This window comes from Chelmon rostratus, chromosome 7 (genome assembly GCF_017976325.1).
Source record: "Chelmon rostratus isolate fCheRos1 chromosome 7, fCheRos1.pri, whole genome shotgun sequence".
NCBI lineage: Eukaryota > Metazoa > Chordata > Actinopteri > Chaetodontiformes > Chaetodontidae > Chelmon > Chelmon rostratus.
This window is the reverse complement of record NC_055664.1, coordinates 8,746,899-8,770,936: the sequence shown is the minus strand read 5'-3', so window position 1 is coordinate 8,770,936 and position 24,038 is coordinate 8,746,899. Positions and strand designations below refer to the sequence as shown.

At 41.6% G+C, this 24,038-nt stretch overlaps 3 protein-coding genes across 5 annotated transcripts; 1 reads left to right on the top strand and 2 right to left on the bottom strand.

Moving 5' to 3' along the window:
- Positions 1 to 2,392: 2,392 nt before the first annotated feature.
- Positions 2,393 to 7,391, top strand: siae (sialic acid acetylesterase). The gene is made up of 10 exons (XM_041940424.1): positions 2,393 to 2,500; positions 2,763 to 2,927; positions 3,422 to 3,576; positions 3,844 to 3,982; positions 4,249 to 4,417; positions 4,501 to 4,586; positions 4,668 to 4,801; positions 5,036 to 5,190; positions 6,050 to 6,236; positions 6,369 to 7,391. Exons 1-10 carry the CDS (start codon positions 2,446 to 2,448, stop codon positions 6,633 to 6,635), a joined length of 1,512 nt encoding a protein of 503 aa, XP_041796358.1. The 5' UTR covers positions 2,393 to 2,445; the 3' UTR covers positions 6,636 to 7,391.
- tbrg1 (transforming growth factor beta regulator 1) lies at positions 6,977 to 13,659 on the bottom strand. 3 transcript variants are annotated; one of them, XM_041940420.1, is made up of 15 exons: positions 13,558 to 13,659; positions 13,192 to 13,323; positions 12,575 to 12,632; positions 12,386 to 12,468; positions 12,144 to 12,180; positions 11,720 to 11,782; positions 10,504 to 10,740; positions 10,327 to 10,397; positions 9,974 to 10,215; positions 9,722 to 9,858; positions 9,393 to 9,539; positions 9,089 to 9,186; positions 8,748 to 8,858; positions 8,109 to 8,254; positions 6,977 to 7,545 (listed from the first exon to the last, which is right to left on the bottom strand). In XM_041940420.1, the coding sequence occupies exons 2-15, from the start codon at positions 13,308 to 13,310 to the stop codon at positions 7,460 to 7,462; spliced, it is 1,635 nt and encodes a 544-aa protein (XP_041796354.1). In that variant the 5' UTR covers positions 13,311 to 13,323; positions 13,558 to 13,659; the 3' UTR covers positions 6,977 to 7,459. The 3 variants fall into 3 exon arrangements, with proteins under 3 accessions (XP_041796354.1, XP_041796356.1, XP_041796355.1); XM_041940422.1 differs by lacking the exon at positions 13,558 to 13,659 and adding an exon at positions 13,434 to 13,533; XM_041940421.1 differs by lacking the exon at positions 13,558 to 13,659 and having other exon boundaries at positions 13,192 to 13,414.
- A 2,699-nt stretch (positions 13,660 to 16,358) lies between these two features.
- Positions 16,359 to 20,148, bottom strand: LOC121609420 (collagenase 3-like). Its single transcript, XM_041941047.1, has 11 exons — positions 20,041 to 20,148; positions 19,689 to 19,805; positions 19,386 to 19,513; positions 19,099 to 19,247; positions 18,858 to 18,983; positions 18,491 to 18,652; positions 18,111 to 18,309; positions 17,889 to 18,019; positions 17,615 to 17,780; positions 17,352 to 17,455; positions 16,359 to 16,462 (listed from the first exon to the last, which is right to left on the bottom strand). Exons 1-11 carry the CDS (start codon positions 20,146 to 20,148, stop codon positions 16,359 to 16,361), a joined length of 1,494 nt encoding a protein of 497 aa, XP_041796981.1.
- Between the last annotated feature and the right edge of the window lie 3,890 nt (positions 20,149 to 24,038).

Sequence of the window (24,038 nt, the reverse complement as noted above, 5' to 3'; positions counted from 1 at the left end):
CTCTGTGTTGAAAGCAAAATAAGAACAAAGCATTTACCACGCAGCATACATCTTACCTACATCCACGGTGTGAGGTACACAGGTTTGCACATCACTGGCCTCTGAATGGGTGTGTAATTGACATGGGAGGTGCACTCTGAACGCTGCAGGGCTTGGGGAAGTGATTCGATGTAAGCCTTTTAATGTCGTTATGTAGTTACCCTACATCTCACTACAAATACCCTCCACGACCACATTTCTATTCCTCACTTTGCAGCTCGCTCATTACTTTATGCTCCAACAGCTTCCCCATTCTCCCGCCCATATTCATCACTTATCTCCATGTAAGCGTTGAAGGTTTGTGTTAAATAGCATGCCAGCAGAACACAGCATGTTCATTTGTCTTTACTACGTGCAAGCGCGTAAAATAAATAAATGGTAAATAAACACCTGGCGGGAAATTGGATAATTAATGTTACACCTGATTTCATTTTTCATGCTGTTGTTTTAGTCTATAGATGTTAATTACTTCGGGCTTTCTAAGGCTTCACCTCACAGTAGTTTGCAGCTTTGGACAGATTTGAGAAACTATGCAATTATGGTAGCGACTTATAAACTTTCACAAGCACTTACTGCAGTTGTTTAGTAAATGAGGGTGCGAGGATAGAGGGTGTCATGGGATGTTGTACAGATTGTAAAGCCTGTGATGGCAAATTGTGATTTTGGATTTTATAAATAAAATTGTCCAAGCTATTTTGTTTAACTTATTGTTGGCGTTCTCCAAGTTTGATTCATTGTGTGACTGACAGCATTGTGCAGGCTGAGAAGAGATCTGGTTTCTATATTTGGAAAGTTTGTTCAGTGTGAGTTTTATTCATTCAAAAGCATCTCAGAGAAAGTGTAAACATCTGAAGTTGTCTCTGTTTGAGGAGATGACTCAGTCAAATTAGGAAAAACAAAAGAAAAAAGCCCACACTTGTTTACAATAAAGGATGTTAACTCTTGAATAGCCGTAGAAACATTTCAGCTGGTACTGGACAGGCCTGAAACATCACACAGCTTTACAAGCATTGGGAACTATACTCTTGGTTTGTGGGCCATCAACATCTTTTGCACTGATTCCAGTTCAGCACAAATCTCCAGATTTCATGTTTTTTGGATCTTTAAAGTCTTGTCCTTTATTATGTGTTGTGTAATGCGTAGTCCACTAGAGGGCAGCAGACACACCAATAATTGTAAATTATGTGGCGCACTATGTTTCGTTTCCTGACTACTAGCATTTGTTGGCTATTTGTTATGCATGTTATGTTATGTAGTAATTTGTTTTGTAACATCTGTGATTTTGTTTATTCCACTTCTGTATTTTTTAAAATTTATGATTATTCGTATACCGGTAAATCAACATCCACCAGCAATTGTCTGTCTTTTATCATGACAGAATGAGAAATGATTGGATAAAATTGAAGTGTTACCAATATGCAGCCTAATTAACAACAGTTGCTGCTTTGCCAGCTCCGGCAGCCATAGTATCTGCAGACAGTAATGAGACAAGAGTGAAATATACTGGGCTCCAGTACCTGAAGTAGTAAAAGCAGATGCACCAAGTGCTAATAACTGAAGTATATGCTCATGTGAGCATTGTTTCAACACAGACTAAAAAATACTTAATGTATATAATAATCACTCTAATTCAAATGCTTCAAATTGAATAGTATTTAGTCAGTATTTAATTAAAATGCATTTACTTTTAGTTCCTTCGTTTTTAAAACATCGCGCGCGCCTCAGCGATGACAGCTTATGGTCCTGTGTGCAGATGCAGGTGACAGCGCACAGCCCTGATGTGCAGACGCTGTGCAATGAGATTCAGGAGCAAAAATCACATTAACCAAGTTTGATAAATATTTTTATTGCCCATTATTTTCCATATGTTCAGGTTTTTTTCATTGTTCAGTGAAATAGTCCTTTTGGTTGACAGCTGACTGCACGCGCCAGTAAAAGGACGACGGTGGATGATTTAAGTTCGGCGTTTTTTTCATAAATACAAGAAGTACTCAAATGGACACTGAGTATTTTACTTGAAAGAACCTTCAACCCAACATCTTTTTTCAGAGTTCAAAATGTTTTCGTTGCATGCAGAAATGTAATTTCGTTTTCTCTGCAGTCGTTCATTGATTTCATAAATGCAAGACATTATAATTTGTTTATACACCAAAAACAAAACAAAACATGCAGTGTTTTCTTTACTGTGAGAAACGGGTCCAAATGGCTCTTTGAGTGGTAAACGTTGCCGACCCCTCGGTTAGATTCTGTGCTTTTATTTTGAAGGTCGCAGTCATTTGAGCTTCTGGATGACGTCTGCCTGATGATGAAACAAACCGCGAACCTCTCAGCTGTTCTTGACCTTCCTGTCTGGTCCCACTGCCTCTCCCTCTCCTGAAAGCGCCTGACAGAGCTCACCTTCCAGTCATGGCAGCGACACTGTGTGTGGTTTTCACACTCTTAGCTTCCATCCGCAGCTCCGGTGAGTAGCTACAGTCTGCCGAGAGTCGTGTCAGCATTAATCTGCAATGTGCTCTGCTGGAAAAGATAGTTGATCATCCTGCTTTGACTTGATGTTTTAAAACAGAAATCAATCCGGTTCTGTTTCTGCCCACTCTTCCATCGACATGTCCTAACTAATCTCATTATATGTGTTATATTAAACAAATTTCACAATAATTATTGCATTTTTAGAATCACTAAGGAAGTAGTAACATTGTTTGTGTGTGTGTGTGTGTGTGTAGATGGGAGCCTGCGCTTCGCCTCCTACTATGGAGACCACATGGTGCTGCAGAGGTCTCCAGAGAGGGCCCTGCTGTGGGGCTACGGCCCTGACGGCGCTCAGGTCAACGTCACCTTGTCAGGACCAGTAAAACAGAAAACCTCAGCGGCAGTCACCGTGACAAAAGGTGAGTACCGCGGGTTGTTGTCAGCCGGGAAGTTTGTGCTGACATCCGCAGGGTGCTGAATGGAGACAGAGGCCAAACTGAGTGATCCTGACAGGGGCAGATATGGCACAGACCCCGTTTCTGCATCAGAGCTGTTGTTGTGTAACCACAGCGTGAACAGAGAGGACTGGCCGGGACAAAGAGGAAGCTTCAGAGTTAGTCTCTCAACCTTTTTTATATGGATCATAGTTATGGAGTCTTGTTTCAGTGACAGCACAGTATATGTGACCGCTTTAATTCTATTACTGTGTCTAGAATATAGGATGTCCGAAAGTAAAGTTAACATGAGCTGAAAGTCAGGTCAGGTCATTTTCATTTATAGCCCAGTCTCACAAATTTGCCTCAATCTGTATATCCCCCTGTCCTTAGTTCAAAAGGTGATGGCTTTCTCTTCATCTGATCACACTATTTTGCTTACAGTCCATTATCAATGACTGTTTTTTGACTTTTTACAGGTGTCTGGCGTGTGATGCTCGACCCTGTTGAAGCCGGTGGCCCCTACAATGTGACGGCGGCCACTCTGGGCGGCAGAGCCACCCTCACGGATGTGCTGTTTGGAGATGTGTGGCTGTGTGGAGGGCAGAGCAACATGTACTTCAAAACATCTCAGGTAGGCCAAGCCAGGTGAACACCGGTCAATTTTCTAATTTATGTATCAGTTAAACTGAGTTTATTTCCGCTTTGGTGCAGCAGGGTTGGTTTTAAAATGAAGCAAAACCTGAGACTTTGGCTGTGATGATCAGAAAGGTTGCACAAATCAATTCATAGCATGAAGCATTCTAGTCTGAAAGACATTTTTATTTGGTATTTATGTGTTATTCGTATTAATCGTGAAATGAACTCTCTTTTATGCATTCATTTATTCGTCCTCCAATAGATTTTCAATGCATCACAGGAGCTGGCCCTCGTCGCAAAGTATCCTCACGTGAGGACTTTTATGGCCGCCTTGAACCTGAGTGAAACTGAGCTGATTGATTTAATTCAAGTGGAACTTCCCTGGTCCGTGCCCACAGCAAGTAAGTCAAGGATGTATTTATTTATTCATAGAATTATTTAAAGACTTGTTTGCAGCTAAAGGTTTTGGTTTGGGGTGTTGAACTGCGACTGAGCCAGTTATAAGTGATGTGTAATAAAAACGTGCATATGTTCCTGTGTCCAGGCTACTGTTTCGGTATGGTTACAGCACATTACAGTATAGTGCTGAGCAATAGAATCACACATGATAAAATAAAAAAGCAAATATCAACCATTATGACCGACTAACAGGCAGATGTGTTTTCAGGAGATGTGGCTGAGTTCTCTGCAGTGTGCTGGCTCTTTGGACGCTACATATACGAGAACCTGAAGTACCCTATAGGACTGGTGGAGTCCTGTTGGGGAGGCACACCTGTCGAAGCCTGGTCATCTTCAAGAGCCCTGGAGCAGTGTGGACTAGAGCTAAGAGAAGACAGGTAAAGATACGCCCTCAGCAGTCCTGTGCGAAAAACGAGACGAGTTAGCTTGCACTAACTGCACTGTTGCTACATCACACCAGCCCTAAAGACAGAAATTCAGTCTTGTGGAATGCGATGATCCACCCGCTGCTCAACATGACCATCAAAGGAGCCATCTGGTACCAAGGTAAGGCCACCTGCACGGGTATCAGATGTTCGGTAAAGCCGCGTGTGTGTCATGCATCTATCAGGCTTGTCTTGCTTTCAGGTGAGGCAAACACAGATTATCATCAAGAGAAGTACAACTGCTCCTTCCCTGCTATGATTGATGACTGGAGGATGGCGTTTCACCAGGGTTCAGGGGGGCAGACAGCTCACGACTTCCCCTTTGGATTTGTCCAGGTATGTCGGTGTGATAGTTTTAATTTAGGAGTAATGCAGGTATTAGAGGGGATTTTTTTAAAAAACACTAAGAGTAGAATTCTAACAAAAAGTCTACCTATATCGCCCCCTGGTGGTGCCATCATAGAAGAGATGCTTGCAACCAGCAATTCGTGCAGCTACTTTGCCAGCATGTGTATAAAATGAACTGTAGAAATATTACTTGCAGCATCCATGGCTTCTTTGCACTTGCAGCTGTCCACCTACAAAAAGGGCTCTACAGATGACGCCTTTCCAAACATCCGCTGGCACCAGACAGCAGACACTGGCTTTGTCCCGAACGCCCGCATGCAGAAAACCTTCATGGCTGTGGCTGTGGATTTACCAGATGAAACCTCGCCCTATGGCACGTAAGGACTGTGTTGATATGTATTCACAGCAAGTGAAATCCCTTTGCCTATGCAATACATATGTGAGATTAACAAACGGTGCCACATCAGGACATGCAGGGATTATTAAGAAAGTCTGCATCACTTGACCCATGAGTTACCCTGCTGACTGTAACTGTGTCCGTCAATGTTAATGTGTCGTGTGTAAATCAGTAAGCATGTTTTTCCAGGCGTGCATCTGCGAGAGCTCATCTCATTCTGCAGTACACCTCGTAAACATCCAGATATACTGTGTGGACATAAATTAGACAGAAACGCTGTGTACGTTCAAATCAGTGCTGCGCAGCCGCTTCATGCAGGTGTGATCAACAACTCTTACACGTGTCAGGACTCCTTGTAAAACTTAACTTTAACGACCATGACAGCTTCAACCTGATTTCACTGTTTAGTATATTTAGAGAAAATGCTGCTGCAAGAGTTTTGATTGGAGCACAGAGCTCATGTCACACCTGTTCAAATGTTTCTGCTTTGGCACCCAGTTAGTCCTTGGATGGATTTTAAGATCCTTATAAATATTTATAAAACTTTTCATTGACTTGCTTTCTGTATGCTGCCAAGACACAATAATTCCCTGGCATAATTCTCACAGCCACAGAATTTCTTAATGTACCGGGAAGTGAAAGACCAGCAGGGAAACAGCTTTCAGATATTTTTTGTCTTCATTAAATGTGATTATGTATCCTGCTTTTGTATCTCAAAGCGATGAGCTCCTTTCTTTTTTTTTTTACTGTATTGACTTTCAGCCTCCCTGTCTGTTCTTACCGACTGCTCATCCGTGATGTTTGTTCAAATGGTGTGTGATTTTCTTTTTTTGTATCAGGATCCATCCCAGAGACAAGCAGGATGTGGCGAACAGACTGACACTGGGAGCGAGGGCAGTGGCTTACAATGAGAAGGACGTGCCCTTCCTCGGTCCTTTCCCCAACCAAATCCTGTCCACTCCGATGTATGTCAACATCACCTACGACCAGACCGTCTCTGTCACGCCATCTAAAGACATCTTTGAGGTAAGCCTGGCAGCAGCGTAGTCCATGTGAGTTACATCCCATATTCTCCCGCTTGCTTTGTTAACAATACTAACAAAAAAATTTTTTTTAATGCTAAAAACCTGTGATTTTCTTCTTTTCCCTTTGATCAAGATCTGTTGTTCCACGGTTCAGGCTCCATGTGGGCCCACATCTCACTGGGTGGCAGTTCCCATCATGCAGTGGGGTCCGACCACTGTCCAGTTAGCCGCCAACCTGTGTCCGTCTGCCGCTGAAGTAGCTGCCCTGCGGTACGCGTGGAAAGACTGGCCGTGCGGCTTTAAAGCCTGTCCTATCTACAGCGCGAGCAGAATTTTACCTGCACCTCCTTTTATCATCAACCGCCACCCAGCAACAGGAAACATTTGGAAAAGCTACTGACAAAGTAACTGTCAGAGGACTAAGTGATAAAAAAGCGTGTGCTTTCTGTTCCTCAGGTCAAACTGAGCGACCTGGGTGGAAGTTCAACAACATAGATGATGACACTGTAAAAATGATGAGCTAAATGTAGCTAATGTTTATCAGTTTTTAGCAGATATAAAGGCAATGATGACGTACTTCACCATAAAATGTTAGGGTAAAGGATGTTTTTGACATGTATCTGAATGTCCCTTTGTTTTGACTTCTGCACTGTTCTGGTTAACATTATTTTTAGATTGTTTATGCTGCATTCAATCTATGCTGTTACCTCCACGGCCAATAATTGCTGGACTGTATGAATGTAGAAAATCTTGACAAATGTGTTTTTATTTTAACAAAACTCAGGATTTTGAAGTTTACAACAGAAATAAGTCTTTTTGACAAATAAATGACAAATCAGCAACATAGTTTATGACGGTGTGTTATATTCCAAGGCAGTTCTTTCACTTCAAAGTTAACCAGATGGAAATGCTGTGACATTTTTGATAAGTCAAACATGATATACTATTGTTTCACCTGGAAAGAATTGTTCACTGCAATGTCTTGTAACTGCAACTTTAAGTACCAGCAATAGTGCACTATGTACCAAAACTTGTATAAGGGGAAAGCAGAATAACCTTTGCACACATCCCCTCTAATGCAGAAGATGACACACAATAAATAACATTGCCTTGAGTTTCTTCTGTTTCCTGAATTACTGAACCAGGAAAAAAAAAACAAGCCTTGTATTAAACATTGAAAGTTCACGGGCACTGGTTTGATTGATTTCAGTGGCGCTTTCGGAATCAGGAGCTGTAATACGAGGTAGAGGGCTTCATGGTTGGGGAGGTCAGGTGGTGCTGATGGGAGGAGCTGGGAGACGGTGTCTGTCCTGAGGAGAAGAAGAAGAAGAGTCACTGTCAGGGCTGAGTGATCATCATTCCAGCATTAGAAAATGCAAGAGATAACAGTACAGTACACTGCGAAATGCTGGCTGTACTTCTATACTATGACTTCTGTACGGGAGTGCGCTTTTACAAGCCACCTACGTTTCTGTTACTTACAGCAGAGGCCTGGAGGAGCAGCTGCTGGGGTGAGGAGGTTTACTGACACACTCCAGCAGAGAAAAGTCTAACTGAGCAGCTCCGCTGGAGCAGCCTCACTGCTTTGCTCGCTCATTTTGACAGCAGTGGTCGAGGAAGAAGACACAGTTTTTACTTGTTTCCCCACCAACGAATTCTTACCCGGCTGTTAAACCTAAAGGCTGTCCTGCTTCATATGTCTCACACATCAGCTCTGATGCACCTACGTTACGTGTGAGGTGTTTGCTTGTACAGTACGTGCAATACTCAAGGTCCTGCAAATTAAACAGGCGTAACAAAACACGATGGAGGTAATAAACATGACGGCAAAGCTAAAGACATTGCCGGTATGGAAAAGTGATATTTAAGCAACCTGTAATGTGCTCCGACTTGATGTTCTCATCAAAGCCTTGGTGTCTCTGGTAGGCCTCAAAGTTGACCGAGGCATCGTCTTCTGATAGGCTATGAGGAATCTGGCCATCACCAGGGCGACACACCTCAAAACGTATCCATCGGTAGCTAAATAAAATAAAAAAAAGTCCCATAATTTAATGCATAGCTCAAAAAGGAAATTCAATCAACTGCAAACTTGTCTCTCTTATAGCTTCAGCTTCAGTTTACTGCACAGACATGAACACTAGATAGATGAGGATCCAACAGAACAGAAATTCACAGTGCTTAACCAAGTAAGCACATTTCCATTACTTACATGTCTTATTTTTACTTGTTAATGTTTTCCTTGTAAGGAAAGGTTTGTCTGTCTGTTTTTAAGTTAATATTGCAGATTCAACATCAACTAGAAACAACACAATCTTACTGATCATATTCGTGTTTCTTCCATCTGGGAAAACAGCTTGGAAAATATGTTACAGTCTGATCACCGTCTGTGAAATGCCCTTATAGTCTGGGAAGCACTCATTCTTAGAAGACAATCTGCATGTCAGAGAAGATGTGACGTGCATGTTGCGTGTTGCTGTCGATGATCCATATTCAGTGTGGACGGTGAATTTACTTGCTACATTTGCGTGCTCCGGGACAACTCTGGATGAGATTCTGGATGGTGGGGTGGGAGAAGCCGAAGAAGTCAGCTCCTGACGGCACGATGGGCACCACAGACTTGGAACTACAGGAGGACATGTTGAAAGAAGTGCATGTTGATTTCTGCGTAGCTACAAAGTGATCACATTAAGATGACTCAGCTTTTTGAATCTGAATTTGTTCTGGACATATGGTGGACTTTTTCTAGAGTCAAACAAAACCCCGTGGCACAAAAACCTTTGTGTTGTTTGTTAATTTATGCCAAATACCCCAATCAAACACAGCCAACGCATGTCTAGTGGTGGACTTTGGTACCTGACAGATGCGATGGCCTTCAGTAGATTGGAGTGGCACGTCAGGGCAGAGGAGGCCACGATGGCGTTCTGAGGATCTTCTTCAGGCACAATCTCAAACTGGAGGAACAACAGTGGATTGCATGTGTCAATAATAAGTGTATTCAAAACCATTTAATTTCCCTTGAGGCATTTCAAACTGAACAATCTTAATCACCAAAGCTGCTGTGCTCACAGTTATTAATCTTTAATTAAATTTCTAATACTTTTTACATCTTCACATCAGTTTGGCAAACCTGCCTTCAGCAACAACTCTGTTTGTGTACCTGTGGACCTGTTCCCCCATCCTTGATTTGGCAGGTGTAGAGGCACTGCTGGTCGGGGTTTTTCATGCTGGCAAAGACTCTGGTGCTGCAGAAGCCCACTGGGTAGATGGCACACTCATCATGGAACAACATCCTGTCTGTGATGATCTGGAGGGCAGAAAGAGGTGAACGGCTTTGAGAGAGGCTTTCATTCTGTCACATTCTGTTCAGACCTAATATTTACTTATTCAACCACCATTTGGTGACAATGGCATGAGCATGTGCGATTCGCAATATAAGTGACTGTGGTAATATGAAGGTGTGACACAGGAATGAAGCCGGACACTGACCTCTCCCAGACTGTAGACCGTTAAACCTCCCAGGACGATGGGAAAGACGGGACGACCGGACGAATCCAGAGGGATGGGCTGCACCAGCTTCCGAGACCCGTCTGCCAGCTTTCTCTTCTTAGACATCTTCTTTGGAACTGAAAAAACAGGGGGGGGGGGGGGTGCAAAAATGAGCTAAATGCCTTGAAAGGCGAATGTGAACTGATTTTCTGTCATTTTCAATATGCACCTGCATTAACACACAGCACTCACATTCCTCCTTTCCATTCTCCCTGCCTCGCTCTTTCCTTTCTTTCTTTGGTTTTTTAAGGGGTCCGTCTTCCCCTGTTGACACCACTGATGCCAGGCTGTGCCCTCCAGACAGACCCGAGGCCCCCGCAGGACCTGAAGTTAACGGCACTGGCGGCACAGGTGGATGAGAGCTTGAGCTGGGTGTGGGCAGTATCTCCCCCTCTGTCAAGGACTGGTACTGCAACAGCGACTTCAGTAAAAACCTGGAAATGAAAAGTAAAATGAGAATGAATCATGAATCACACCAGCTTGCCTGTAGCAGTTTTTTTTAACAGTATGGGAATTCTAAGGATAGCTGAAACATGTCCACTCACCTCCGCTCCTCCTTTGCTCTCAGAAACTTTTCTTCTAAGTGGGCCACTTCATCACAGAGGGCGGCATTCTCCTGAGGGTGACAATCACTCTTTACAATATCATACCACACAAGCATCATGTGAAAGAAAAGCTACAGTAAGCTTTCATGGCTTTTCAAGAATTGAAAGTTTGCTCACAAATATCATGGCACGGGCAGTCTTGCGCAGTCTGAGGTACTTGAGTCGGTACTTCTCGTTCTGGTTTTTTCGTGAACCTCTCTTCATTTTAGTCTTATGCTCTGAGGAACTGGTGGGGGATGGGAAGGCGGGCGCCGAGGCACCTGAGCCAGAACTGGAGATGGTATTCTGCTGTGGAGAGCCCAGGAAGGACTGGGCAGTGAAGGCCTGCAGGGCCTGCTGTCGCTCCTCATCAGTCTGTGAGGAAACAGGGGGAGAGAGAGACAGAGATGTGTTCAAACGCACCAGGAGTACCCGAGGCTAATGCTTGTGCTGCCTTCAGGATGATGGATGAGAGCACAAAGTAAAATGTAGACGACAGAATAACGCTGATGGAGCTTGCACTTCAACTGCTGTATGACAAACGATGAAAGTTACTGAAAGCAAAATGTGCACACATCTTCAAAACTAAAGAAATGATTTGTGCTCTGAAGATATCCCTGGGAAGATTCCCGTCTCATTATCTTGTCACACTGAAACACAGGTTTAGGAAATACATCTGTCAGTGCCATTACGATGCATTAGTCAAAACGAGCTGTCCAACATTGCTCCAAGATCATGCTGCTTTCACACAATGGCTGCAGGTGAGCCAAATTTGTATGTGTCTATGCATGCTTTTACAGTACCGTACCAAAAGAACGAGTGAGTAGCATTTCACCACCATAACACACATCATATATTACATAAGCCTTTTTATCTATTATTATTATAAGATTTATGTTTTACCTGTTTTTCAGTTGAAGAACTGAAGTTGCATAAAGTTCAAGCAAATCCACAGTTCAAAAGACCAGTTTTTTTAAAGTTCAATAAATACATGATGCTCCCAAAGGCAGAACCGAGTAGCCCTACTTACAGCCTATAGCCCCACTTTAAAATTCTGCTCTTCTGGATCTTTGCATCAATTTTTAAGAAATAAGATATCCTATGACATTAAACCAGACTGTCAGTTTGCAACGAATCTCCACAAAAGACTGACCACTTTAATGATGTTGTTGTTCCTATATGATAGCATTACACCAGGCAATAATGTGTATCGAACTGTAGTTCTGGACCCAAATGTTGTGTGGACAGCATCCCCTTAATATCCTCGATCATAGTCGGCTCAGATGCATTTTCAGTTTTCTGTAACATATTCAGGTTTTGTGTGAAATTGACATCAGTGTCCCATATAACTCACCAGCAGTGCAAAGACTCCGTTTCTGTTCTCAATCCTCTTGAATCTCCTGCTGCCTTTTTGTGTCTGAAACATAATGTGAGACTGAGGCCAATGTGCGGGGCTGGAAAAGCCAAATTTGTTTGCCAAAAAATGGGGGTGTCAATTTAGACAAATTCCACCATTATTAGATACAGCAGGTTCAAGGCTTCTGAACACAGAGCATCCCTTGTTCTGATTACAGCGCAGAAGTGTCCGCCTCTTTTAAAAATTGTGAAATAAGGTCAAAGAAGCAAGATGGAAAAACATGGAGAAAGCAAAAATAGCAACAGAAATACAGATGACTGCATGTCCCGAATCAACTCACACAAATGCTAAATTGAGGTGCAGGTCACAATGCTCAACAGCAGAGGCTGCTGTCAGACTGAGTGTTAAACATCCTCCTTACCTCACGGTACATGACGGCCTCCAGGCTTGACTTGGCACTGCCAAGGAGAGAATAAGATAAGAAGAGTCTAAACGGCAATTCAGGAACAGGTTTGCGATCTACTTTAGAAATTGAGATAAACATTAGGTTTCAGTGGAGATATATATATATATATAAAAGCCATTTGCACTGTTCTTGAAACTGGCTTAAAATGTGAGCACATGACCAATAAGATGTGTAGTCAACAGAGAGGTTTGCTGTACTTGGATTGAACAAGTCCCCTGTCGATGATTCTCTGTTTAATCTCCTTTATGTGCATGGGACGTCCAGCTTCTTCCAACACAATCTACACAAGAAAAAGGAGACGCAATTACCATACAACAAAACTTGTTCTCTGATAAATGGTAAATGTTATTAAGCACAGACAAATAGGAAGAAGATATGGCAGATACCTGTGCAGCATCGAGCCATGTGAGGTTTGGCTTCTCTGCAATTTCACTAGGTGGTTCGCTGCAAATAGATATGTCAGCATCATCCAGTTTAACATTATTATTTCATTTACTGATACTAAAATGCTTATTTATTAAATATATTAAATATCAAACTTTTGGAGCACAAATTCATCCATGTTTTAGTGAGTAGTCAAACCGCACCAGCTAACTAAGAATGCTGGCAACTGCGAATGCAATGTGGGAGGTATTGTGTGTCATTTAATACCAGATGATGTGACTCAGCCAAAAAAAGAAAAGCTTAAATGACAGAGTCCAGAATCACAAAGCAATTCTCCACTGGTGCTTAGGAGTGGTATCAAATCATAGTATTAAATTTGAGCTGCATTCAGATTTGATTCCCGTGTGAGAGCAGAACTACACCCACTGACAACAGCTTTTCATCTGGCCATATCTACATGGATGGATGCTCTTTTCTGTCACACTCTGTTATCTAAATGGACGTATTAATCTTAGACAGTTTTATATATATATTATAAATATATATAAGCAGTGAGTGTACACTGTCTAAAGTAAGACACAGTAATGACATGTTGTAAAATTACATTATTTTCAACAACCTCTCCAGAGTTTCAGCGGTCCCAGACAGACTTGCAATGCTGTCCAGAGCAGGAAAAAGAGAGTAGTTCCCCTGTCCATCAGCCTCCATCTCAGACTCAAACGTGTTAAGTGACTCCATAGGAGACGAGGTCCTTAAGAGAGAGACATTAGCAAAACAGTCGTCATGTCTTCAGGTATCTCAAACACTGAGCTACAATAACATCAGCAATATTGAGACTGCAAGCAAGGAACACACACACACAGATATCGGCATGCTGTAGTAGATGCATACTGTAGTTAGCTAACACTTGCTAATTGCGCACAACTGCTAATTACATAATATACAAGAGCAACATTTAGCTACATGCAAACACACACGCACACACCTTAATATAACTGCAGCAAACCAGCAAGCCCACTTCTTTCAGTTCGTGCTCTGCACTGTTTCCGTGTGTGAACCGGAACCTTCAGTCGTCTTCATCGCAATGTTTACATACAGACACAGTGGCTAAATGCTAACGTTAGCCACCTAGCAGCAGACTCAGGAGTGATAAAGCAATACTGCAGTAATATGGTTAAAAACGCGAGTATAAACGGGACAAACAGCCTAAGTATATCAATAAAGGAGATGATAGAGGACGTGGCTTGCATCGGACAATATTACTAGGAACACTTTTACCGGATATCCGGTTTACTTCGTTTGAAAGTGTGAAATAGGCGAAATGATGTGATTTATGTACAATTAGGAAAAAAATACTAATTTCATTTTAGGAATTACAGACACATTTGCGGATGGAGATCATGTAGTAAACATGAATGACACTTCTGACGTAAAAACACGGTTCAAGTAGAGGTCAATACGACTTTTGAGCTTGTGAAATGATGGTTTAACTACATCAAAGCCTTAGAGCGTATTAGCCCAAGTTGCCCTTTGTACATGTGGAAAATGTTTTTAATAGACTTTTAAAATTAAACTTAAAATGTATATGTCAGTATATTTTGACAGTGTACACATATTTGCATGTGTGGCTACTTGTCACATACAGTGTGTAAACTTTCTGCTTTTAGTCTGATTACAAAGCTTACAAAAGCAGTGGTTTATCTACACAGTTAAGATAATTTGTGCCCAGATTTGATGATGATATTCAAGTCTACATAATTTATATGATTTCATTAGATAAGATGTTCATGTTGACCTTTATCTTAGCCCATGGATAATAAAATCACCTTGGACTCTGAAAAATATGATTTTGTCAAGGAATTGTGACAATGTCTACTTAATATCTTAATGTAAGAAACCAAAAATATGTGAACCCATGAAGTCTGTGTTCGCATCAGTGGAAAAAATGGCACAAGATGCTGTCATCAACGCAAGACTGGAGGATGCTTATGGATGATTTATGTTTAGTAGAGGTTCCTGCCAATGATGACCTTTATACACTTCATCAATCAAGGGACACTGCTTTTCGCTCCAGCAGCTGTTAATAACTTGGTTATCTGAAAAACTCACTTTATGGTCAAGATAACTCTCAAAAACATATTTCTTTCATTAGATTTTCTGTTTATCCTCTTTCTGGCACCTGCAGTGTTTGCAAATGGTATCGTCCCTCACCATTCACCATTGCAAAATGACCTACTATGTGGTGCAAACCTCAATGTTTGTGTGGTTGTTTTAAGTGCAGAGAACAACACACGGATTACATGGACAAGCGAGAAGGACTGTCCTGTGCTGGAACAAGAAGCCCTTTAAATTCAAGCGTGACTGACAGAAATTAGGTCAAACTGAGCTCTTATCAGTCCTAAGACAGCCAAAAATTACTAATTAAAGGGGTGGTTCACCCAAATTACAAAAAAGAATTTTTCATTTACCCCTTGTGGTAAATAGCCGTGCAGATAGTGTTGGTTTTATCTGCTGAGGTTTTGAGATAGCGTAAATGTTTGGAAGATTTCTGCCTCCTGCCAAATTCAATAGTGGTGCAGGGAATTTACTTTGTGGTGCTCACAGAATTGTAAGATTGTAATTGAAAATTTCAGCAACTACATTTTTTTCCAGATAAAGTGTCCCCACAGACCTCACTGTGGACAGCTTTAGGGTATTTGGTCAAAGAGCAGATATTGATAGCGTGTTGTATGGCGATTATTTTTAGCACGGAGACACACTGTTTCTGGAAAAAGATTCAGCTGTTTTGTAATGCTGTGAAGGTGACACTAATCGCAGTCAAGTTCAGCTCCTTTGCATACAGGTGTAAGCAGAAGTTTCAGTGATAGATGTGAAAACCTCAGCAAATAAAACCAAAAAAGACTTCCTGACCAGATTCCATCACAGGTAAAGGAGAAAATCTGTTTTGCTGTAATATGGGTGAACCAACTCTTTCAGGCTCCCCCTTTCATGTTGCATCTTCTGCACTTGGTCCATGGTTTGCTTTGTGCCTCACCCAGGATTATACTGTGTTCACACCTCCAACACTAAACTATAAAATCCTAAATTTACCCATGTTCATGTAGTGACTCAGCTCTCTTTACTGAATCTCCTTTAATGTGGCTAAAGTTGACCTAACATGCTGTGGTCTTAATTCTACAATTGCAGCATCAAGGCAAAAGACGGGAACATTTAATAGCGCAATGATTCAGACATGACCAAGAACGAATAATGGCTTATATTGTTTGCTTTTTTCTTTCTTTTTTTTTTACCGTGGTACCCAAGTTGGTGTGTGCAAATAAGAATATTTTGCAAGCTGGGCCCTATATGGATAGAAAGAAATTGCAGGGGAGCTCTTGCATGACTCTGTTTTACATTTATTTGTTTTGGTCTGTCCCTTTGATCTGTCCATAGGGTTTTAAACCCACGACCATGAGTAAACATATCTGAGCAAAGACATTTACCATTGTTGCATTCATTTGTCCTTTCCAAACAAAAAAGATATTAAACACAAACATTTTAAAACGGGTCGAAGGTTATTTACAGAATTGATTGACTGATAATCACTCACTGACCTTTGCCTCAGTGGTACTGTCATTTGTTTGACATGAACAGATAACAAAACAAAACAATATCTATATCTCAGAACTGTCCCGCACATCATAACAATATATATGGCTGTTATTCACGTCATTGTTTTTCATGATATGCATGCTAACTGAAGTCACATCTTGGACATTGACAGTTGACTCGTTGCGTCAAGAGTCTTCAGTAACAGTTGAGCCAGCCGTAGTTGAGCAGCACACGCATCACTCTCTTGTATGGCAGGTAGTACTCACTCTGTCTGGGGCCAGATGAGAAATACATATATCCTGTGGGAGGCAAGATTCACTTTTAATTCAAGTACGGCTAAAAACTTTTATCAGGTGACTGTAATCTAAGTTGCTTCATATATCAGTGTTGTGTTTTTACAGTGAACATGTCAGCAAATTGTTGCCTTTGTACACATGCAGCAGATTAAGAGATCAACATTGTCATTCATTTGCAGTCGTGCTTCTGGCCACCTCACTGATGTAAGTCCAACGTTCCCTCTCCTTTTAGCTCTGCTTTTGGTCTCCACCCCAAAACATTCTTCAGCTGTTAAATGCTCCACTATGTTCACCAGCTAGTCACTAACTTTGTCTGTCTGCTGTTTGGTGCCCATCACAGTGCGCAGTGGGTTTTTCAGAGCTTCTGACTGGAAACAGCTGCCTGTTGCTGGAAACTAGGTTAATGGTGGTGGTGAGCTAAAACAGTAAAGTGGTGGGTCATAAAACAAAGATTGGAAATACACTTAAACACTTCATAGGGAGGAAATTCTCTGTGGGCTTGTCACTACGAGACCACTCACATTACACATAGCCATTTTAGCAATTGTTAAAGGAATAGTTTTAGGAAATAGTCTACCACATAAACTCTTTATGACTTGGACAAGAGCTAGTCTTGCTGTTTCCCCCTGCTTCCAGTTTTTACACCAAGCTAAGCTAATGGTGTCCTGGCTGTAGCTTCAAATCTAGTGAGCAAACGTGAGAGTGGTAACAATTTTCTCCATTAACTCTCAGCAAGAAAGCAGGCAAGCGAAACTGTCAAACTATTCTGCTTAAATACTTTTGTTTTGTTTTGTTTTGTTTTTTTGTTTTTTTTTTTTTGTAATTCTAAGGAAAGGTAGCTCCGGGTTTTTATGAAATGGGTTAAATGAGTCAAGTGAATAACATTTCTCACCATAATTCTCAAAGGCTGCATCTACTCTGGAGCCTATGCCAGGGAAATCCCAAGTGATGGCCCGTGGGTATCCAAAGTCCACTCTGTTTCTGCCCACATCGTAGCTGCAAAAAAGAAAAGACAGGCTATTACAAAAGCTTTGTTATAGTTATAGCCAATAAATATCTCATTGATCCATGTTAATTTTCATTTTTGCCTACTAGACCAATGGGCAAATGCCATGTTGATAACAAAATAAAGGCTTGATTATGACTAGCACTCACCTCCAATACTGGTTATTGACAAAAATGAGTGTTTTTCCAGTAGATGGCACGTAGACGGCTGCATCCACCTTAGTGACTGATGAGGGGAGTCCAAGGTTGGTGATGGACTTTGGATAGCCTGATATCATTGTCTTTGCAGAAGCCCTGATGCCCCAGTATTGACGACCTGTAGAGAAACAGTTGGAGGTCATTATATCACCTGGTGACCCATATAGCTTCACAGTACTCAATAAAATGAGTACATTCAGCGTCCAAACAAAACTCTGATCGTTACCTTCAAAAAGATACACCACATCCTTGGAAGGGACTTCAAAAGCAGCATCGACGTAGTGGATTCGTGGCCATTTTGTGTTTACTTTAATTAAACGGATTCCTTGCAGTCTTGAACTCTTCCTCCAGTAGTATCTAGTATAATGATAATAAAGTATTAATGTTTGTGCCCCCCCCCCCGCCAAAAAAAAGAAAAACAGAGGATCATTACACATAAAAAATGTACCCGTTTTTGAAGAAGTACAGGTCTCCCCTGATGGAGGTCGCTGCATCAAACACCAGCTCACGGCTGCACTGCTCATCTCTGGGGTTGGGCAGAGGGTCTGGGTTTGGATCCTCTGTTGGTTCCTCTGGCTCTGGCCCAGGATCTGGTCCAGGAGGTGGTTTAGGTTTTGGTGCTGTTGTGGGCACTGGTGTGCGGCTGCCTGAAAGATGGATTAGCAAAATCAAAAGTGACCAAACAATGACCTTCAGTCATCATAAAGTAAATGTCCATCAACTTAGCTTAAGGATGCGTGTTTAGAAATTCACTCATGAATCAGCTGTCATGTAGCTCACATAGGTTCAAAACTCGTCTTGGCTTTGGAATCTGATGTTTGTGCTCACCGTAAAGTGCTTGGACCCCACGCTTGTCATCATCTGGCAGCCTGTATCCGTTTGTGTTGACATATTGGTAAGTGGGGAACATGAGCGCCCGCCTGTCCCTGGAGTGATCCAGGCCCAGAGCGTGGCCAAACTCATGGGCCGCCACCAGCAGCAGATTCACACCTCAACGCAAAAATTGCAATGAATCTGGTTACACATGTTTTATTTTATATACAATATTCAAATTCATTTCCCTTTTTTAAAGAAAATGTCTTGAAAAAAATGTATTAAAATTGTGCTGAACATTTGCTTTATGTTGTCTTTACACAGTTAACTACAGGAACTGCAGAGATTACGCACGTCAGTGGACTGGCCAGAGTATATTTACCTCTTTGGGTAAGAGTCCAGGTTTCATCATCATCAAAGTGTGTGTCCCCTCCCTGGCCCTGTCCAGGAGAGTTAGCATGGGCCAAGACTCCCCCCGCCCCATCAAAAGGGTAAAAGTCCCCATGATCTGCAGGGTGAAAAGATAAGTCTTTAATTGCATGCAGAGAAAAGGATTCCTGTCAACATCAGCTGCCATCGCTGATGTAAATATATTCAAGAGAAAGACTTTAATCCAGACTCACATCCGTTCTTGAAGAGGATCATGATGTCTGCAGTGCCGCTGTAGACCTGTTTAAAGTTCAGCGGGATGACATCGCTGTAGAGCTGGAAGGCCTGAGCAATGGTTCTGTCCACCTGACTCTGGGTCAGATCTGGAGTGTAGCGAGTGATCCTGTTCAAATCACGCACCAGGTTGTCATCATCATCGCCGTGAGCTTTCGTTTTACATATTCAACCACAACAAATCCAATTACATGACCAAGGTGTTGACAGTATTAACATGCTCCTATAGTACGTAACTTCCAGTTACCTGTATGTGATTAGCCTTTTCTCCCATCTGGGTTTCCCAGGGAAGTGTCCGTATCGGCTGATGTCTGACACGCCACATCTAGGTGCCTTCATCACCTCAACAGTCTCGTTATTCAGAACGCCAGTCACCTGGTGGTCACATGACGATGTGAGATAGAGATTTTTTCCATGAGGTTTGAATAATGTTAACATTTTGCCGTTTGTCATGTGATTTTCTAATCTTTCATCAGTGTTAAAGTTATTAGTCATAGTCATAATTCCTGCGATCATGAGAGGGCACAAATCTTTCATTCACTGTAATTACCTCCAGGCCAAAGAAAGCCTGCATTGCTTCTAGATCCTGGCTGAAGGCGTTCTTGTTGATGCTTCGCACTGAGGAGTTTCTCATCCCAACATCAGCGTAGAACTGAGACAGGTATCCCTGGTACCAGGAGAAGAAATAGTACTTCTTTTATTTTTTTCCCAGTGATTCATATTTTATTTACTCTCACTATGGCAGAGCTTATTTCCTGTCGACACAATCTGAATTTAAAGACAGCACTCATTTTGCAACCTGTCTCACCCCTCATCACTAGAGTGAAGTGTGAGATGCATTCACCGGGTCACCCGGACAGTTCCCTGTTGCTAATATTTCTGCGGACTATTTACTGCATTACCTCAGCCAGGTCTTCTTCCTCTGGTGAAACTGTTGGAGCAATGGTAGGTGCTGCATGACACACGGCTGAACAAGCCAGCAGCGCTATCCAAAAATCAGCGAGAGACATCTTGTTTGAATGTTTTCTTCTTCCCATCCACTCTCCTCTTGTGAAGACAGCCCTGACAGTCTGATACAAACTAAGAGTACGTAGTGTCCTCTCAACAAATGTTGAGACAAGCCCCTCTGCCAGAGTGGGAAGGGGAGTAAATAGTGGCCCCTCTGACAACACAGGGGGAGGAGATGATATGATCAGTTTAAGATCAATGATGGAACATTTGTGAAGCAGTTCAATTAGGTGTTGTTACTGAGATGCTTTCCCACCTTTATGATTTACCATCCGATGTTTGTATCATTTGTCACATATGTACAGTGTGGTAAAGTGGTGTATTGAGTCAAATATAGATGCATTTTATCAGTCAAAATCTAAATTGAATTCTGGTGTTTGGTGGAAAAACAAGAGGAACACATGCCTACAAACTCAAACACTCATCCCAGGTGAGAAATTTAGACAAGAAGAAGAAAATACAAAACTGCCACCTGAACAGCAACAAAACAACTGCTCTGTCAAGAAAATGACATGCTTGCTTACATTTTGTTGTTTTCAGGGCTATCTTGTACTTATAGATAACACTATATATACAGTGGCCACAGTCCAGTTTGGTGGGTAAACATGAGCACAGTGTGCGTCAGTCAATATATGACACACTTATTTGTGTGTCAGGCTGGAACTACCCCTCAGTGCCTTTTGGGGACACCGATGTTGCCTTGCACAGATTTTCAACCACAGATGGGCTCATAAATTCATGTTAGAAATGAATAGGTGGACAGAAAGTGATTATCTGCGTCTACCTGTCTGCTTATATATATGTTGGTCTAATAACCCCTCATAATAAAGTTCTGTACTTACTTTAACACAATTCTGAAGTTGTCACAGTATTTTCATTATATTTGACATGCTACTTCATTATATTTAAGTGCAATGTTGAACTTTCATTCCCCTGCATTTGTTTGAGGGCTGTTGTTATCGGTGACTTTACAGATAAAGATTTTCAAAAGCTATGATGAGCATCTAATCTACAATGCATTGTTATACAGTAACTTAAAGGACCCAGTAGCATGTAAATCAGATAAAATGAGGTCCCCTGCAACCAGCAACAATTTTCCAATGCTGCTGACATGTTAATGCATCTTTAACAACACTCTGCTGATTTAATATGTAGTGATGTGACACTGACAGCGGCCACATGCCTGCAAACTGAGTATGTTTACTTTTTACTTTTTACATTTTGTTGATAAAACTGTATAAAATGAAACTGTGTTGTACAAAAGCATCTGAGATTTATGAACAAAAATCACATTTTATTCAGTTCAGTTCAGTCGAGTAAGACGAGTCCTGTTTTTACACATGTAAATGTACAACATTGTCAAAGATATGTTGAGTCGAACATCATTCTAACATGAACATTTTGAATGTACATCTAAATATAAAATTTTAATAAAATCCACAATATAATAGTTCATAGACAATATGGCATGGTTATGATCTCAGTTTAACAACTATTACCTTTCTTCTCTCATCAATCGTCATTGTTTAAGGGATGCATTCGCATTTGCCCCACTGAAGAGGAAGTTGCTTAATGTCAACAGACCATCAGATAGAAAGTGTGTTATCTCCTCATGTCGTTTCAAAAATAAAGAGATGAAATGTGAACGGCAAAGTTTAGCTGTAAACAGAAAACTTCTGCTTGAGTAGCATATTGTTCTTAAACTGGGGCAAATGTTGTTTTCAGTATAAAAGTGTGTCCATTGCGGTTAACCCAACCCGTCTGCCACCTAAACACGGTAAAAACAAGAAATTACAACTTCTATTTCAGTTGAACTCTATTTGTGTCCCGCTGCTCAGGTCCATATTGTGCAAAGTTCACGACCATAAACATTTTAACCATGTGACTTACAGGCGGCGTCGAGTCACCTCAGGATTCCAGGCCAGTCTGTTTGGATGAGTCTGGGGAAGCCGGGGTCCATCCTTCCCCTGCACTCATCATGCCCGAGACTGGATCATTAGTGCCAGAAAACAGACATCTTTATGAATAATGTTGGTCATCCAGTTATATTTTTAAAGAATGAATTTGCTCTCTGGGTGCTGACAGTGTTATGTGTAGAAATTAATAATGTATCAATCAATAATTTTCATGGGCATGTTTTCCTGTTGATGTTTGTGTCTTTTTTTCATGCAAAAATATACGATCCAAACGGAGAATCATTTTAAATATGAAGCAAGTTGGCACCAAAAAAAGTTATTTTTTTACCTGCAATAAACCTCTAATTTGAAGATTCACTGACGTGCACAGCAGGCAGCGTCGACCTGCCTGACCCTGAAGGTGGACAGAGCATGACTTTTCATCTTAAGCTGTTGAACCACCTAGTACTTACGACCTGGAAAAACACAGCCGTGTCACTGCATTTCAGGACACTATGAAAAACAGAAACATACCACAAGCTCTGCCAATCTCAATGAGCCTCTTGCATGAACTGCAACACTTAAGTTGCACAAGGCTGTAATTTGGGTGCAACATTGTGTTCTCCGACTGGAAATCAAGCCTTGTCATGCTGACAAGGCCTAAGTGATGCTTTGCAAACTGCCCATTACTCCACCAGTGAATATGTACGCCACGCCTTTGGCAGGGATGTCACAAGCGGCATCAGCATGAGAACTGACACTCGTCAAGTATGTGCCGCTGTGGCTCTCTCTCAGGCGACTCCAATAAGTTGTCTGCATTGTTCTCGTCCACATGTGTCTGGATTGACACAATAAGGAGACTCGGTTGCAGCTCAAAGATGTTTTTCAAGAAAACAGTCGCACTTTCAACCACTGCATCGTTGGGGGTCACATTTTTGGGGAGTCTGGTTGTGTTGTGTTACCACATGTCTTGTAGATTTTCCTAAGAAACACTGGAACAAAATGCATTCAGTGTGCGTTATGGTGCACTACTCTCTGATCACTTTATTTCCATTTTGTGCAAAGCGTCTGCTTTGATTTGCTTCCCACCGCACAGTGTTTGCATCCAAAGTGCATCACCTGTGGTTAGCCAGCACTCTGTACTGCTCTGATACCTGTAATTGGGATACACGAGAGCAGACGCACTGTTGAGTGAGTCAAACCCAGTGAGTATCAGAGCTCATGAGCTGCCACAGCAGACAGCCTGTAACCGGAAACGCAGCAACAGACCATTTGACAGGTAAATTGACAAAGAATCTCTCTGTTGGTGTTATAGGTTACAGGCTTCAGGTGTGGCACCTGCACCTGTGACACTGATTGGGGTGTCACCTGAAGCGTAACATGTTTAAAGTTTCGACTTAAAAAGCGCAGTGCAACACCTGCTTGCTGCCAGTTGCAGTTCAGAATTGACATTGTCCACAGAAGTATTCTGATCCGTTATTTAGACTCATAATATCGAACACATCTGGGTTAAAGTGTGAGTGAGGAAGGAAGTCGGCGAACGAGACTAAAAAACCCAAAAAAACCTATGTTACAGGTAACAATCCTGCAGTCATAATTGTCCTGAAGTATAAGTATTGTCCGCAACAAGCAAAGTAAGTAAAAGTACTCATTATGTGAGAAATTGCCCCATGAGAGTTATATTATTATATATATATTGGTTAATTACTTTGTATCCGTTAACATGTAAGTTGCTTTTCATTGTTGTTGTATTTGGGATTGAGGTTACTTTAACTACTTTATATACTGTTTAGTAGTTTGGTATTAAAACTATCCACCAAATTCTACGTTTAAACTGATATGAAGTTGATGTTTCAGTGTATAATCTTAATAAAGAAAGTCACTAAAACTGAAATAAATGGAGTGCAGTACAGCATCTCCCTCTAAAATGTGTTAACGTGAATGTCTAAATATCTTTAAGTTGGATTTAATAACTAGAGTTTTTTCTTTCTTTCTTT

What these genes read in the sequence shown, in the direction of transcription:
- siae (XM_041940424.1), top strand. Translation starts at nt 2,446, where the DNA reads ATGGCAGCGACACTGTGTGTGGTTTTCACACTCTTAGCTTCCATCCGC. An exon ending in AGCTTCCATCCGCAGCTCCG is followed by an intron (nt 2,501 to 2,762) that starts GTGAGTAGCTAC and finishes GTGTGTGTGTAG; the next exon opens with ATGGGAGCCTGCGCTTCGCC. An exon ending in CTGGTCCGTGCCCACAGCAA is followed by an intron (nt 3,983 to 4,248) that starts GTAAGTCAAGGA and finishes ATGTGTTTTCAG; the next exon opens with GAGATGTGGCTGAGTTCTCT.
- LOC121609420 (XM_041941047.1), bottom strand. Translation starts at nt 20,148, where the DNA reads ATGTCTCTCGCTGATTTTTGGATAGCGCTGCTGGCTTGTTCAGCCGTG. An exon ending in CTGGACTCTTACCCAAAGAG is followed by an intron (nt 18,653 to 18,857) that starts GTAAATATACTC and finishes TTTTGCGTTGAG; the next exon opens with GTGTGAATCTGCTGCTGGTG. An exon ending in TGGGGTCCAAGCACTTTACG is followed by an intron (nt 18,310 to 18,490) that starts GTGAGCACAAAC and finishes TCCATCTTTCAG; the next exon opens with GCAGCCGCACACCAGTGCCC.
- tbrg1 (XM_041940420.1), bottom strand. Translation starts at nt 13,310, where the DNA reads ATGGAGTCACTTAACACGTTTGAGTCTGAGATGGAGGCTGATGGACAG. An exon ending in AGGCCGTCATGTACCGTGAG is followed by an intron (nt 11,783 to 12,143) that starts GTAAGGAGGATG and finishes ATTATGTTTCAG; the next exon opens with ACACAAAAAGGCAGCAGGAG. An exon ending in AAGGCCATCGCATCTGTCAG is followed by an intron (nt 8,859 to 9,088) that starts GTACCAAAGTCC and finishes GTCCTCCTGTAG; the next exon opens with TTCCAAGTCTGTGGTGCCCA.